At 48.3% G+C, this 15,378-nt stretch overlaps 1 protein-coding gene across 2 annotated transcripts in view; it reads right to left on the minus strand.

The window, feature by feature from the left end:
- The window catches only part of ACLY (ATP citrate lyase), a 43,135-nt gene that overhangs the window by 5,455 nt on the left and 22,302 nt on the right, over positions 1–15,378 (minus strand). For both annotated transcript variants that reach the window (XM_045080694.1, XM_045080693.1), the window contains 7 exons: positions 12,863–12,967; positions 11,860–12,056; positions 8,802–8,883; positions 8,037–8,147; positions 3,958–4,085; positions 3,266–3,359; positions 567–721 (listed from right to left, as the gene is read on the minus strand). In XM_045080694.1, coding sequence (XP_044936629.1) covers positions 567–721; positions 3,266–3,359; positions 3,958–4,085; positions 8,037–8,147; positions 8,802–8,883; positions 11,860–12,056; positions 12,863–12,967 — 872 coding nt within the window. The remainder of the gene's footprint in view (positions 1–566; positions 722–3,265; positions 3,360–3,957; positions 4,086–8,036; positions 8,148–8,801; positions 8,884–11,859; positions 12,057–12,862; positions 12,968–15,378) is intronic.

The following is a 15,378-nucleotide window of genomic DNA, read 5'->3' on the forward strand; positions in this document are numbered from 1 at the left end:
GCAGGACCAAGATCCATCTCTGCAACTTAGGGAATGACACAAACCAAGACTTTGACCTGGCCTTTTGCCCAGTGCCACCCCAAACCAGGACTCTGTGAATCAGGTACTCACTGGCCCCTTCCCCCACTGTCAGGCCCAGGGGAGGGCTAAGTTTGGGAGTTGCAGAGACACCCATTTTTTCTAACACTCAGGCTGATAAGAGAGGACCCAGTACGAGGTACTTCATGCCTGTTTAGGAACTCCATGGGGCCTGTACTCTCTGACTTACCAGAGCCATCCAGACCTTTCTCTCAAGAGGCCTACATTTACTCTGTCTCATTTCTTTAAACGCACCAAGGACAGGGGCTGATCCAAGATCCCTGATGAGGTCATTGCTTTCTACTTCTGACCCTTCTGTCCTTGAAGACCTAGGGACAGCTGGTATCTCTTTCCTCTGGCCTTGCAATTGATCTGTGGCCATGAAGATTGATCCTGGACATATTCCCCAAGGCTGCCCACCCCCACTCCCTGGTCAGAGGAAAATCCTTAACTCTGAGTCACAGATGGCAGGACCCTGCACACCTCACCTTCTCTGGAACCACAGGAGGCCAAGGACCCCACCAATGCCCATCTCTTCCTTGAAGACCTCGGTGATGGGCATGCCTGCGTAGATGAGCTCCTGTCCTCGCTCGTCACAGATGCTGGTCATGAATGAGGCAGGTTTGCGGATTAAGCCCAGCTCCTGAGCAGAGAGAGGGGAAGGGGCAAGCATCATGATGTGACCACAGAACTCATGTCTCAGGTAGGTCTTAAATTCTGACTGCCAAGTAGCAACCCTCAGACCAACTCATACCAAGAAAGAAATACAAAAGCCCTTTTATTATCTGATTTGGGTTGTAGAAAATAGGAGTGCCATGCCCAGGGCACCCATAACTCCCATCCACAGGTTCGTTTTTCACCCCACAAATGTGTCCTAAGGAGAGGAAATGAAGCTCAGAAACCAACCCAAGGCCCCCTTGGGTTTCTTGCTAATAAATGCAAGAATGTCTCTAAAGGGGAATGTTTCTAACATTCTACATTCGGCTGCCAACCCCCCACCAAAATGGGAGGAGGCAGCACATGGCTGTGGGAAAAAGGGATCCCCTCAATCTGTCCTTCAGCCAGGGAAAGGGACTGGGTTGAACTCGTGGCTTCCAGAGCTGGGGCACAATGGGGCGTCATTGCCAACTCTACCTAAGCCAACTCTACCTCAGACCAACTCATTTCTCCAATTGTCCCCTATCAATTTTAAGATTAAAAGAGTTTTTTTTCTTGGAATTTTTAAATAATATATGTGTGTTCCGAGCCCCGAGCACACACTCTGCAATCTCAGTACTAAGCACTGCAGAAAAGGGCCCTATTGATTTTAATTTAAAAACGCCTTTCCGCCTTAATGTTTGTCAGTTTAATGGACATCTATCTGGCCTTTCTTTCTCTACTTTTGTTCATATACGAAGACACATGGAGAATACAAAACACTGTTTTGGTATACATACATTTTTCTCATAATCATGATCTACTGTACCATAATACTCTTATTTACTCAATGAACTCAAACTCCATGAAAGTCAGTGCATACACATATCTAGTTCATTTCTTTAGCTGCTATAAAGTATCACATCATCGTATGACAAAACCACAATTTGGGCCATTCTTCCGCTGATAACCATTAACTGGAAAATTCTTTTTTTTTTTTTTTTTTTTTTTTTTTTTTTTTTATTTATTTATCAGAGAGAGGGGGGTGGAAAGAGAGCGAGCACAGGCAGACAGAATGGCAGGCAGAGACAGAGGGAGAAGCAGGCTCCTTGCCGAGCAAGGAGCCCGATGTGGGACTCGATCCCAGGACGCTGGGATCATGACCTGAGCCGAAGGCAGCTGCTTAACCAACTGAGCCACCCAGGCGTCCCTTTTTTTTAATTTTTTACAGATTTATTTATTTGATAGAGACAGTGAGAGAGGAAACAAGCAGGGGGAACAGCAAGCAGAGGGAGAGGGAGAGGCAGGCTCCCCGCTGAGCAGGGAGTCTGATGAGGAATTCGATCCCAGAACCCTGGGATCATGATCTGAGCCAAAAGCAGATGCTTAACTGAGCCACCCAGGTGCCCTAACTAGAAAAATCTTGAACACAGTTGTGTGAAGGCATAAGCGCTTCCCTGAAGTAGCTTTCTCGATACGGAATCGCTATCCCATCAGGTGTGAGCATTCGTTGTTGTTTTGATAGTAATCTTCACACCCAACAGGGGCTTGAAGTCATGATCCCAAGATCAAGAGTCACATGCTCCATTGACTGAGCCAGCCAGGTGCCCCAGGGGTGAGCACTTTTTTATTTTTATTTTTTTTTAAGTTTTAATTTTCTTAATTTGAGAGAGAGAGAGCAAGCGCACGAGCATGAGGGAGGGGCAGAGGGAGAGGGAGAAGCGGGCTGTGGGACTTGATCCCAGGACTCGGGGATCATGACCTGAGCTGAAGGCAGACATTTAACCAACCAAGACAGCCAGGAGCCCCAAGGGCCAGTACTTTTAAACCTGCTATTACCCAGCTGCCTTTCAGAAGGGTTGTGCCCAGTTCCAGTCCCACCACTAACAGAAAAATGCACCAGTCTCCCTCTACCCACACAGACACGACATATTATCAAAGAATTTTTTCTTTGTTGACCCAAAAGGGGCAAATTGGTATCACAGTTTTTGCTTTGGCTCCTTTTTATGAGTGAGGTTAAGCATTTATTTTTTCATGTTGAAAGGCCATTTCCTACTCATTTTTCCTACTGGTCTTTTAAAAACTGATTTCAGAGAGTTCCTGTGTTTTAAGATATTACTTTTCATCTCTGTGGCTGAGACAACCACGCAGAGTAGACTCTCTGCTTCACCCTGATGCCCCTTCGATCAAGTGTAAACAACTCTAGGGGACGTTGTCTCTTTTCAGCCTGTTTCCAGGCCAGGCCACGTGGCTGGTGGGACAGACACCCTGCCCTTCGCCCTCTTGGGCCCTGAATTGGTCAGAAGGGGCTAGCTCACAAGCTCCAGCTCATAAGGAGGGGTTGGAATCCAAGAATAATCGTCAAGGTTTCTTCTGATGCCCTTCGAGTAGAACTGCCCTCGGAGACAGGGTCTGGAGGCCAGAGCAGTGATTTACAGGGTTGCCCTAAGGCAACCAGGTTTCCAGGGATTCAAGCCAAGCCAACTCAAAGCCCACCCCGTTGGCCTCCCAGCCTGCCTCACCCACCCTCAGAGGCATCCGTAGCACCTACCCTGGCCCAGGAGTAGTCCATTGGCACGGTTGGAGGCGGCACCTCCTGCGCAGGGACAATGACTCCTTTGGCCACAAGATCTTCGTACACAGACCTGGGAGGGGAGGAAAGGGGAGGAAGAAGACAGCCATGTGGACTTTATGTTTCTGGGCACAGCTAAGCCATCCCAGGAATGCTCCTCCACCCAACGCCAAAACTCCAGGTTTTTTGGCCCTGCACTCCCCCCTTCCTGGCAGTGCCTTACACCAGCTGGGTTCTTGAGAACAGAAGGAAAACTGGTTCTGGCCAAGACCCACCCACTAACCCTGCAGAGCTTTACAGAAAGCTGAATCTGGAGGCTACGGAAAAGGGGAGGAATGGGAAGATCCAATGGGTTATCCAATAACCAGTTTATCAATCCGTTTATCTAACCGTTTCTGTGCTCATTTCTTATTTACAGAACAGCCAAGTAGGTAGGCTCAGAAATCGAGCATGTTTTAATACCAGTCTGAATGGCCTGGAATGGCCAGGTCTACAAACAAAATAAAACAAAAACTGGAAAGAAAGAAAAGATTTCAGACCATCTGTACGGTTGTAGTCGTCACCTAAAGGGACCAGGAATTTCAGACACTTCTGTGTCACAGAGGCTCCAATCCTCGCGGGGTATCTGGAAAAAGAGCCGGAGGCTGGCATCCTCCCCACAGTCCACTTACTGGATGATTTCTCCAAGTTCATCAAAGCTCGGGGGCACAAACACTCCCGCCTCCTTCAAAGCCTGGTTCTTGGCTACTGCAGTTTCTGAAGCCTGGTTGGCACACGCTCCGGCATGGCCAAACTGCACCTGGAAGGCCAAGGGCAGAGGCTTTACTGGGCTTGTAAAATCCTGGCAGGAGAGGACAAAAAAGGCTCCTGGGAACGTCGGTACCCACTGCAGGCCAGACCCTGCTCGATGTTCCATGTGAATCACTTCATTCAAGCCTCACACAGCCTTACTCAACAGGTATGCCAAATGACTCTCGACCTCTAGACCAAGAGACCGAAGCGCCGAAGCTTCCTGGAGGTCACATAGCTACTGTGTAGGGGAGCCAGGACATAAAGCCTGGCGGCCCATCTCCCTGTGGCAGCCAGAGGGGTGGGTTTTTTTTTTAAATTAAGATTTTATTTATTTATTTGACACAGAGCACAAGGAGAGGGAGCAGCAGCTGGCAGAGGGAGAGGGAGAAGCAGGCTCCCCACCGAGTAAGGAGCCCGATATGGGGGCTTGATCCCAGGACCATGGGATCATGACCTGAGCTGAAGCAGATGCTTAACCACCTGATTTATCTATTTTTAAAAAGTATTTATTTATTTGAGAGAGAGACAGAGAGAGACCAGCTGGGGGACGGGTAGAGGGACAGGAGAGGGACAGGAGAGAGACAGGAGAGAGACCATCTCAGACTCTCTGCTCAGTGTAGAGCCCACCTCAGGGCTTGATCCCATAACCATGAGATCATGACCTGAGCTGAAACCAAGAGTAGGTGGCTAACTGACTGACCCTCCCTAGAAGAAGCTCCTTCTAGCTTCTTTTTAAAAAGTCAGATTGTAGGGGTGCCTGGGGGTTTAGTCAGTCAGACGTCTGACTCCTGGTTTCAGTTCAGGTCATAATCTCAGGGTCGTAGCCGTGCTGTGTGGAGTCGGTTTGAGATTCTCTCTCTCCCTCTGCCCCTCTCCCCATAAAGTACATAAACCTTAATAAACATGCGGAAGATAAAAAGTCTGTAGGTCTCTATTCCCACATGGCAACAACCACCTGGAGCCGACTAGCACCTGCCCCCTCCCACCCGAGCATGCGGTAAGATGAACTCTAAATCCAAGGGCATGGGGTGACTGGCTACAGGAGGGGAGCATTAGGGAAGAGAAAGCCCATGGGGAGAGCTACAGGGTAACGGTGTCTTTTTTGGGCACCCAGTGGGGAAAATGAGGTTAAGCATATGCGATGTGGTACAAAACCCCGATCAGGGCGGGTTGAGGTGGGTGATGACAATAACATCTAAGCTATTTGAGGAACATTACATCCGGACACTGTCCGCACACCTGACTCACTTCATCTCCCAGTAGCCGTGGCTGCTTCCAATGAGAAAGGAAACACGCCCCTACTCTCGGGCCAGTTCTCGGAGTCCCTGCTCGGCCGGGTAGAGATGCGCAAGTGGAGCTCCGAGCCCGACACGGTGGAAGCCGTTATCGAATACATGTACACATAACTTGCCCAAGGCCACACGGGGAGGCTGCGGTAGCATCCGAACCCAGGCAGTGTGGCTTCTCCCTGGGTTCTTACCCACTACATAGAACCAAAGGGGCCTTAACTGCCTAAAAGGTCAGGAACCCTCTGCTCTGTTAGCGACGCTCAAAAAACACAAGTTTTCAAGCACAGGCTCCCAGTGCGTTCTTTATAGGACCGGATCTCCACAGGTGGATGGGGTGGGAAGGAGAAGAGGTTCTGTACTCAAATTCATGGAAAATGCTGGATTCCAGGCAGCCAAACTAGTCTCTTAAACTCTGAGATTCCTCAACACTAAAACCAAAATAAATTTAAAAAGATTTTATTTATTTATTTGAGGGGGCGGGGGAAGAGGAGGAGCAGAGAGAGAGGGACAAGCAGAGTCCATGCTGAGTAGTGTTGAGCCCAACACAGGGCTTGATCCCCTGACACTGAGATCATGACCTGAACTGAAATCAAGAGTCGATGCTTAATTGATTAAGCCACCCAGGCGCCCCCTCAAAACCAACATTTTTAAAAGGAAGATTAAGTTCCAAGTTCTTAATTTGTAGAAGCTCCCTTTCTGTTTGCTTTGGTTTGCTTTTGTTTTGTTTTGTTGACCCATGCTACAGGACCAGTGTTTTGTGGAGCATAGTTCTGAAAAAACGCCCCCCTTAACAAATACCTCTGGTCTCTACTCCCATTGCTCGGTTCTTAATTCTGTTTTCCTGATGAGCTATCTCCGCTTGCCTACAGGTGGAGATTTTGTTGCAAAACCATCTTACCTCCTCTATAGGGGAGAAAGTTCTGCAAGGTCATGTGATCTAATTAGGAAATCAAAAATCCCTTATTAGCTGGGCAGTCACTGTACTCCACTACATTTGTGTATGCTTGAAATTCTATAAGGTTTTAAATTAATTGAAAGACAAAAATAAAACACCTTGAGGACCTGTCTTATCCCTGGGGTGATGATGGGCGCGCAGCCAGAAACGGAAGAGCGAGGTCCTTGCCCTGCTGGGAAATGTCCTTAGCATAGCTGGGGTGGGGCGGGGGGAGGTGGAGGGCTAGTAATGCAGAGCTGGTTAAGAGAAACAGTGCAGGGGGAGGGACGTAATATTTTTGGCTGCTGACGCGGAGGGGAGAGCAGTCAAGAAGAAAGAGAATCAGGAAGAGCTTCATGGAGTCAGTGAACTGGAGAATGGAAAGGAGCATTTGCTAATAAGACTATGGGTGCCAGACCCTTTCCATTACTTTCTTATGTGAGCCCCTCAACAATCCTCAATCATGCCCATTTTACAGCCCAGGAAGCTGAGGCACAGAGAGGCCAAAGGACTTGCCCTGGTCACACAGATCCACCAAGACCTGACTCTAGCCTGTGAGAGCAGAGGCCATGCCTGAGGGATGGGCGCAATCCCGTAACCCGCTCCTCTCCTTTTACTTACTGGAGAAAAAAAAACAAAACATAATTATTATATAAAATCACATTACCGCATCCCGTTTCTTTAATCTAATATCACTTAAACTTTTAAACATGTCAAGCTGCACCTCGCTCTCCTGCCTGCTGGGTTTTCAACAACCCGCATTTGGGTTGTTCCATTTTCTGCCACAACAACATCACGGGTATCCTTGCACCCAACATTTTGAAGTATTTTCGCACATAGACCCCCTTGAGTAAATCTGCAGAAACAGAACTGCTGGCTTAAAGGAGGGCACAAATACGGCCACCACGAGGGGGGTAGGAATCAGGAATCTCAGCGGGCAGGCAGGCAGTGCAGGGGGAAAGAACGGGGTGACGGGCTCACTGGCAGGAAGGGTGTGGGCGTCCAGCAAAGGGATCGATCGGCACAGTTGCGGGAAGCCTCATGGCCCAGTCTTGTCCTCATCCGTACACAGCACACACAAACTGCCTGTACAAGCCCTCACCCTCGGAGCCTGCCCCCCTACTGATCACTGATGGGTGACAAGTCTTTGCTACCCCGGTTTCATCACCACTGATGGGCCATCTCCAAGACAAAGGGTCCTCTAAGCTGGAGTCCTGGGCTACAGCCTGACGGGCCATACCCAGCAGAAGCAGGCGGCTCGGAGAGTGTTTGTACTGGCTGCCCGTCCTTGCTGCGCTCACTGTAGGGCTCCGGGCACTTTCCTGTCCAGAACAAACCTGGCTTTCTTCTACAGCCCCTCCCCAGCTCTGCACTTGGCATGTGTCCTCTTCCTTCTCCACCTCCCTTTCGCAGAGCAAACCCCTTCTCAGACCTTGGATGCAGCACAGGCCTCACCTTCCCTGTGGAGCCATCTCAGCTCCTTTGGACAGAAGTGTGGCGGCTCCAAGCAGGGACTCAGAGCCTTGTTCTGGCCTTTACCTGCTGATGGCTGCCCCCCACCCTCCAGTGGACTTACCCTCCTAGAAAGCAGGGTCCCAGCTGGATATTACAGGAACACAGTGAGTGATAAATGTGCATCGGAGGAACGAGCTGCTTAACCAGGGGACCACACAGCTCACCTCGAATGCCCCCCACCCCGCTCCACCCGGCCAGGAGCGACCTGCGTGGACTGTACCTCAGAGGAGAACATGGTGGCACAGGTCCCGATGCACCAGCAGACCACGGGCTTGGTGATGCGGCCCTCCTTGATGCCCCGGCAGATCTTATATTCCTCAGTGCCCCCTATCTGCCAAGGAACAAGAAAAAGCCCCTAAGTCAGTGGAACCAGGTCCCGAGTTGCTGTGGGCAGCACTGTCGCTGGAAAATCTGCCCTGAGTCAGGCAGGGGTCAGAGGCTCCAGGAGTCCTGAATTACAACTTAGCTAAAAGATGAAGACACATGGGCACTGGCCAAATAAGAGCCTGCAGGACTAAGACAGGATACAAGGAAGAACTGTAACCGGGGAGTGGGTGTCCTCTGGAGCCCCTGGGACGCCCCTCCCCTATCTAAGGGTATAGGGTGATTTTGGATCAGACCTGCTCAGGTACACATGCAAGGAATGGGGTTATAAGACTCTCCCAAACTGAAAAAAGTGCACTTCTTGCTCCAGCTGTGCACTGCCCAAGAGACCAAGGCCATCCCCGAGCAGCTTCTTAATTGGTCCTAGAATATCTTTCGCCACCAAGAGTCAAGAAGCTTTTTGGGAACAGACATGGCAGTGTTAACAGCGATGGCCTCTATGCCCCAGAGTGTAGGGAGTGGGATTACCAGCGACTGGCACATTAAGTCATATATAACCAAAATGCATGCATTTAAAAAAAAAAAGAACAAAAACAAAACAGAGATCACACATTACTTTTAAGTCAGAAACAAAACAAAACAAAACAAAACAAAAACTCACCTCTCCAAGAACCACGATCATTTTTACTCCTGGAGTATCCTGGTAGCGGAGCACATGGTCCATGAATGTTGAGCCGGGGTACCTGGTGAGAGCAGAGAACACATGGGATCGGGAGGCCTGCGGACGTGCAGGTACAGGTGTAGGAAGCTACCAGGAACACATGAGGCTTCTCGTGGGTGTCCAGAGATGGCTCAAGTGTGTGTGGGGGGGGGCTAAAATATGAAGCACAAGGGAAGGGGAGGACGAGGGGGAGGTTTGCTTGACAGTAAGAGATGCTTATAGAGCACATGTGTGGTGTCTTCAAAATATGGCTGCAAATTCTTTTAAGAAGGCGGAACCTCACACCTCACTTGCATATGGGTCAGACGACATCCTTTTCTCACAAACAAAACGGGCCAGAAGTGATTCTCTGACAATGGCTTCCGGGCAGGGTTATACAAAGAATAGCTTCTGTCTGGCACTCTCTCTTGAACCGCTGCCCCTGGGAGGCGCTGGCCGCTATGTCCTGAAGACACTAAGCAGCCCTTAGAGAAGCCCCAAGAAAGCCCCCGCCAGCCTGTGGATGGGCCATGTACAGCCTCCGGCAGGCCCTGAGCCACAATGGCCCTGTGGCCAGCGAACACCTTGCTGTGGCCCATCCCTCGCGAGCCCCAAGTGCCTACCTGCGCCACCCCCGATTCCTGATGCACAGAAACTATGGGGACAGATGTCCTATCATAGTTTGAAATCACCTGGCTTGCGTGACTTTTTTTTCTTTTTTCTTTTTAACACAGCAATAGATAATACAGCGTGCCAACTGACGTCCCAGGACTGACAGGCTGTTGCTAGGTCTAGACATAGGGCCTGCACACACAGTTGACCCTCTAATGATGTGAGGGTCATCAATCCACACCATATGCACTCAAAAATCCAAGTATAACTATGACTCCCCAAAAACGTAACTCCTGAGAGCCTACTGTTGGCCAGCACCTTACAGATAACATCAGTAGTCAATTCATATATTTTGTATGTTATACACATTATACACTGTGTTCTCCCACTAAAGTAAGCTAGAGAAAAGAGAATGTAATTAAAGCCATAAAGATTAACAAATCCATATATAAGCGAATCCGTGCAGTTCAAACCTAGGTTGTTCAAGGTTCCCCTATATTTTTTTACTTTCTCCTGCCACAAGATTTTACGATAGGATTGTTTAAGGCCAAGGATGCTTCTCTACAGATCTTCAAGAGCATGATAAATCCCAAGGGGAGAGTGTAACTGCCCAGACTTATTTGAGCTGGAGCCCGTTGTCAGGGAGCCCTGGGGACGACGGTTCCCCAGGCTGTAGCCCCCAAGACTTGGGAGAGAGATCTTTCTCACTCAGGAAGTCCCACCTGACATGATACTGGAGAGCCAGGAGACGGACAAGGTAACTCACTCTCCCAAAAGCTTTTGGTTGAGGCAAAGAGCGATGGTGGTAGTAATAAACAGCAGTGGCTAACATGTATTATGGCATTAAATGGTAAGCATTACTCTAAAATAATATTCTACTGATTACCATTCCCACTAACAAAAACAATGAATACACTATATGTGAAATAAAAAGAAATAGGGATTTGGTCTCTGTCCCCCAGTTCCTGAGGCAGAGCTCCTAAAACTCTTGGAATTTCCTGGGTGACAGGAGGGTCTTTTGTTCTCCTGAGGCACCTCTGGGTGGGCATCTGCAGAGCTCTTGGATGCGGGCTGGTCGCTAGAAGACTGAGTCAGGATCAGAGGCTTGGAACTTTCAGCTCTACTCACGATCCTCTGGGGAAGGGAGAATCCTCTAGAGATTAAATTAATAATCGATCGTGCCCACAAGATGAAGTCTCCATAAAAATTCCCTAAAGAAAGGGGTTCAGAGAGCTTTTGGGTCAATAAGCACACCACGGTGCTGGGAGAGTGGCGTGCCCGCTGAGAGCACAGAAGCTCCATGCCCTGTCCCCCGTAACCTGCCACAGGTATTTCTTTCCTCTGGCTGTTCCTGGGTTCTGCGAACCATTCTAGAAAATTACCAAACCCAAGAAGGGTGGTGTGGAGACCCCCAATGTACAGCCAGTTGTTTAGGAGTACAAGAAGCCTGGACTTGCAACTGGCATCTTGTGAGGCTGAGCCCTTCCCCTGGGGGATCTGGTACGAATGCCAGGTAGATACGGTCAGAACTGAAATGCATTATAGGACACCCAGCAGAGAACTGGAGAACTGCCTGGCACGGGAAAAAAAAAATCCCAACATCTGGCAGCCAGAAGGGTTAGTGAGGTAATGGTAGACAGTAGAGAAACAGTTTTTCCTTTCACTATTATGGACTACAGTTAACAGCTGCTGAGTACTTGCTAAGTGGCAGGCCCTGTATTAGCCACTTTCTAGAAATATTACCCTCACTTAAGCCTCGCGACAACCCCATGAGGTGGCTGCTATGATTTTACCCATTTGATCTGTAAGGATGATGGAGGGTCTGAGGAGGAAATGACCTGCCCAGGACACCTCCCTAATCAACAGAGAAATTGGGGATTAGAGCCCCCTCTTGCTGTGATTTCAGAATCAGTCCCACCAACTGCTGCGTTCTGCTGCCTCCCTGTGGCCACAAGTCGGACAACAAACAAAATTATCCCCAAAGCCCAAACATTCTGAAAACACCTTTTTCTATTTTTTATTCTGAGCTCATGCCAGTGTCATTCCTGAAACAGAGTAGAAATGTCCTGTTTTGTTTGTTTTTTAAAGATTTTGGTGTTTTTTTTAAATTATTTATTTGACAGACAGGGATCACAGGTAGGCAGAGAGGCAGGCAGAGAGAGAGAGGAAGCAGGCTCCCTGCCGAGCAGAGAGCCTCATACCGGACTCGGATCCCAGGACCCTGAGATCATGACTTGAGCCAAAGGCAGAGGCTTTAACCCACTGAGCCACACAGACGCCCCCAAATGTCCTGTTTTATGGACTTTACTCAGCAGCATTGAGCAGAGATTAGAGGACCCAGCGACCCCCCCTTCACCCAGCCCACCACTCCCCAGCTGGGGAGGCCCGCCTTGGCCCAGCCCATCACCTGTCCCCGCCAATGGCCACGCCCTCGTAGACGCCATCCGTGGTCCGAGAGATGATGTTGTTGAGCTCGTTGGACATGCCCCCAGAGCGCGAGACATAGGCCACGCTGCCAGGGCGATAGAGCTTGGAGGCCAGGATATTGTCCAGCATCCCACCTGTATTCCCAATCTTAAAGCACCCGGGCTTGATGCCTCCAACCTGTGAGAGCAGAAACAGCAGTCAGGGAGGGAGGGTAAGCTCCTGACGAACCAGAGCTCAGGGAAATCACAAGGCCCAATACTACCTACTCAACCTCCCTTCCCCGAAACTGGTCAGGATGGGAAGAAAATGGTCTGAGAGAGCTAACACCTGCACGCTAGGCTTCCAGCTTAGGGAGAGTCTCATCTCTCCCTCATGAGCCATTACGCAGAAGAAAAGAGAACCTTACTGGGAAAACACGGCTTACTGCTGCAGATTCGGTGTGTGTACTCAGGATTAAGTCCCCTCCTTTGCTCTAAAAGGGGGACAGCACCCAGGGGAAGTGTAAAACATTGGTGTGCACCTCTGCTCAACATCACCCCTGCCTCAGAGATGAAAGAAAGGCCCTCTGCTTAATTCAAAAATCTGACCTTCAGACAACTCTTTAGTACCACAACTAAGGAAAGACAACAACAAAATACTCCCAGAGCAACTTCTTTCCATGTGAAAACCTTTGGGCAAATAAAACCTCTAAGTAGATTCTTCTTCATTTCACAGTTAAAGCAATAATCAAAAAACATGCTATGGTTGCACAAAGGTGGGCAGACACACATAGTATCTTCCAGTTAAGCCCCCTAAAGTGATAGGGACTGGGGAGAGAACCCTTTAAAGTAACTGGATATGAACAGACTTGACTTTCAATGGGTACTCTCTGAATCTTTTCAACCTAAGAGAGAAACAGAACAGTCAACAAATTTGCTTTCTGTGGGTCCAGAACTTTGAAAGATAGCCTTGAACTTAAAGGGCTTTACAGAAAGGACACTCACAGTGGCAGGTCCAATGATGGTCACTCCCTTCTGGTCCGCCTTCTTGATCAGTTTCCTTGTGAGGGCCTCAGGGATGCCTTCAGCTATGATGGCAATGGTCCGGATCTAAAGGACAGTCCCTTCCTGTTAACTCTGTGCCTCAGGTGAAGCAACGAGGTGGCACCCTTTATAAGACCCAGCTTCCACGCCCCCTCCCAGGCTCTAAGAACCAAGTAATGTTAACAGTATGCAACCCCCTTCTTCCTATAAGCCTCTGTACCTAGTCCCTATTCCGACTACTCCAACCCTCTCCAAAAAAAGAGAGGTGTAGACATTTAAAGCCAATCTCCATTGGTTAACACCACAGAAACTCAGTAACGAAGCAGGAGCAAATGTTTCTGAAAACCCCCTACCATCAAAAGTGGCTCTATTCCCTCCCATCCAAAAACTCACAAGACTCGGACCTACCTGCTCCCCATCTGTCCTGGTGCCTACTCCTAAAGCAGGGTCCCAGGGTCTATGTCCCACGGTTAGTATGGAACACAAATGAGCTACTTCCACACCCAAACTAGAGAGTAGACTGGGGGAGAAAGCCAGGAGGAATGGGCGTGGGCAGGACTTTCGCTCTAGACCAGGGACCAGCAAACTTTTTCTGGCTTTTCTGGTCATGTGATCTCTTGCTGTAACTATTAACCTTTGCCTTTGTAGCATGAAGGCAGCCGTGGACAATACATAAATGAACACAGCATGGCTGTGTTCCAATAAAACTTTATTTATAAAAGCAGTGGAATAGGTTTGACCCTTAAGCTATAGTTTACTAAGCTTTGCTCTAGAATAAAAGGCAGCTCATGTTCAGCAGGTATGCTTTGGTTTTTGCTTCACGGAGATGGCAAAACAAGTTTACGTTCTCCAGTCTTATACTGCGCTAAGCCAGCCAGGGATCGAACAATAATTTTGAACAGAAAAATCAGTATATTAATCTATAAAGACTCATACAATTCAGTAACAAACACTTCAGGAAAAAAAAAAAAGGGGGAGAGAGAGCAAGTTACAAAATATAAATGGTCAGGGTGCCTGGGTGGCTCAGTTGGTTACCAAGTGCCTTCAGCTCAAGTCATCATCCTGGAGTCCCCAGACTGAGTCCCACATCTTGCTCCCTGCTCAGTGGGGAGTCTGCTTTCTCCTTCAACTCTGCCCCCTCTCATGCTCTCACATTTTCTCTCTCTCAAATAAATAAAGTCTTTTTTTTTTTTTTTTAAGATTTTATTTATCTATTTGACAGATCCCAAGTAGGCAGAGAGGCTGGCAGAGAGAGAGGGAAGCAGGATCCCCATGGAGTGGAGAGCCCAATGCGGGACTCGATCCCAGGACCCCGGGATCATGACCTGAGCCGAAGGCAGAGACATTAACCCACTGAGCCACCCAGGCGACCCCTCAAATAAATAAAGTCTTAATAAAAAAAAAAAAAAACCCAAGGTATAAATAGTCAATAAATGTTTTTTAAAGCTAATCTTAATTAATAATCAAAGATATGCAGATTAGGGGCATCTGGCTGGCTCAGCTGTTTAAGCAACCTGCTTCCCCCTGGCCTCTTCCCCTCCTACATTTGCATTCTAATGCTCTCTGTCTCAAATAAACAAAATCTTAAAAAAAGATATGCAAGTTAAATAGAATGCCTATCACTTGTCAATTACATGCTTGTTTTTCTTAGAGAGAGAGCATGAGGGTGAGCAAGGGTAGAAGGGCACAGGGAGAGCGACAGAGAGAATCTTAAGCAGGCTCTATGAACAACACAGAGCCTGATGCAGGGCTTGATTTCACAACCCTGAGATCATGACCTGAACCAAAATCAAGGGTCAGATTCTTAACTGACTGAGCCACCCAGATGCCCCAAATAAATGTTTTTAAAATGACAGGCGGGGATACTAACCACTATACTAACGAGGAGCCAATGTTTTTAAAATGAAAACATTCAGTGTTGGCCAGGGTACAGAGAAGCAGGCATTGTTGAAACAATGATGGGAGTTTATGTCCTTTAACTTTTCTGGAGGGCACCTGGGCAGGACGGATCAAAGGCTTTCAAATCTGCAAGTTCTGATGCAGCAGTGTGACCTCCAGACATTTATTCTGGGGAAATAATTAAGGATATATGCAAATGCCCATTTAAGATGCTCACCACAAGACCTGGAAAGGTGAAACTGATGTTGCCAATGAATATTTAAGGATGTAGAATGAGTAACTGAAGAAAACGGACTACCAGTCACGTACAGTGTTATCCCACATGTTCAAAACCAGAAAAAGGAACGCAGAAGGATATATTAAAATGTTAGCAACTGTGTCTCTGGGAAACTGGAACTGACTGAGGTATTCAATTTTTCTTCTTTTTACTTGATAGTATTTAAGTTTCCTCTGTAATAGACATGTAATAATTTTATAATAAGAAATTGCTTTTGGGGGGCACCTGGGTGGCTCAGTGGGTTAAAGCCTCTGCCTTCAGCTCAGGTCATGATCCCAGGGTCCTGGGATCAAGCCCTACA

This window comes from Mustela putorius, unplaced genomic scaffold (genome assembly GCF_011764305.1).
Source record: "Mustela putorius furo isolate JIRA1106 unplaced genomic scaffold, ASM1176430v1.1 tig00000487_pilon_pilon_pilon, whole genome shotgun sequence".
Lineage (NCBI taxonomy): Eukaryota > Metazoa > Chordata > Mammalia > Carnivora > Mustelidae > Mustela > Mustela putorius.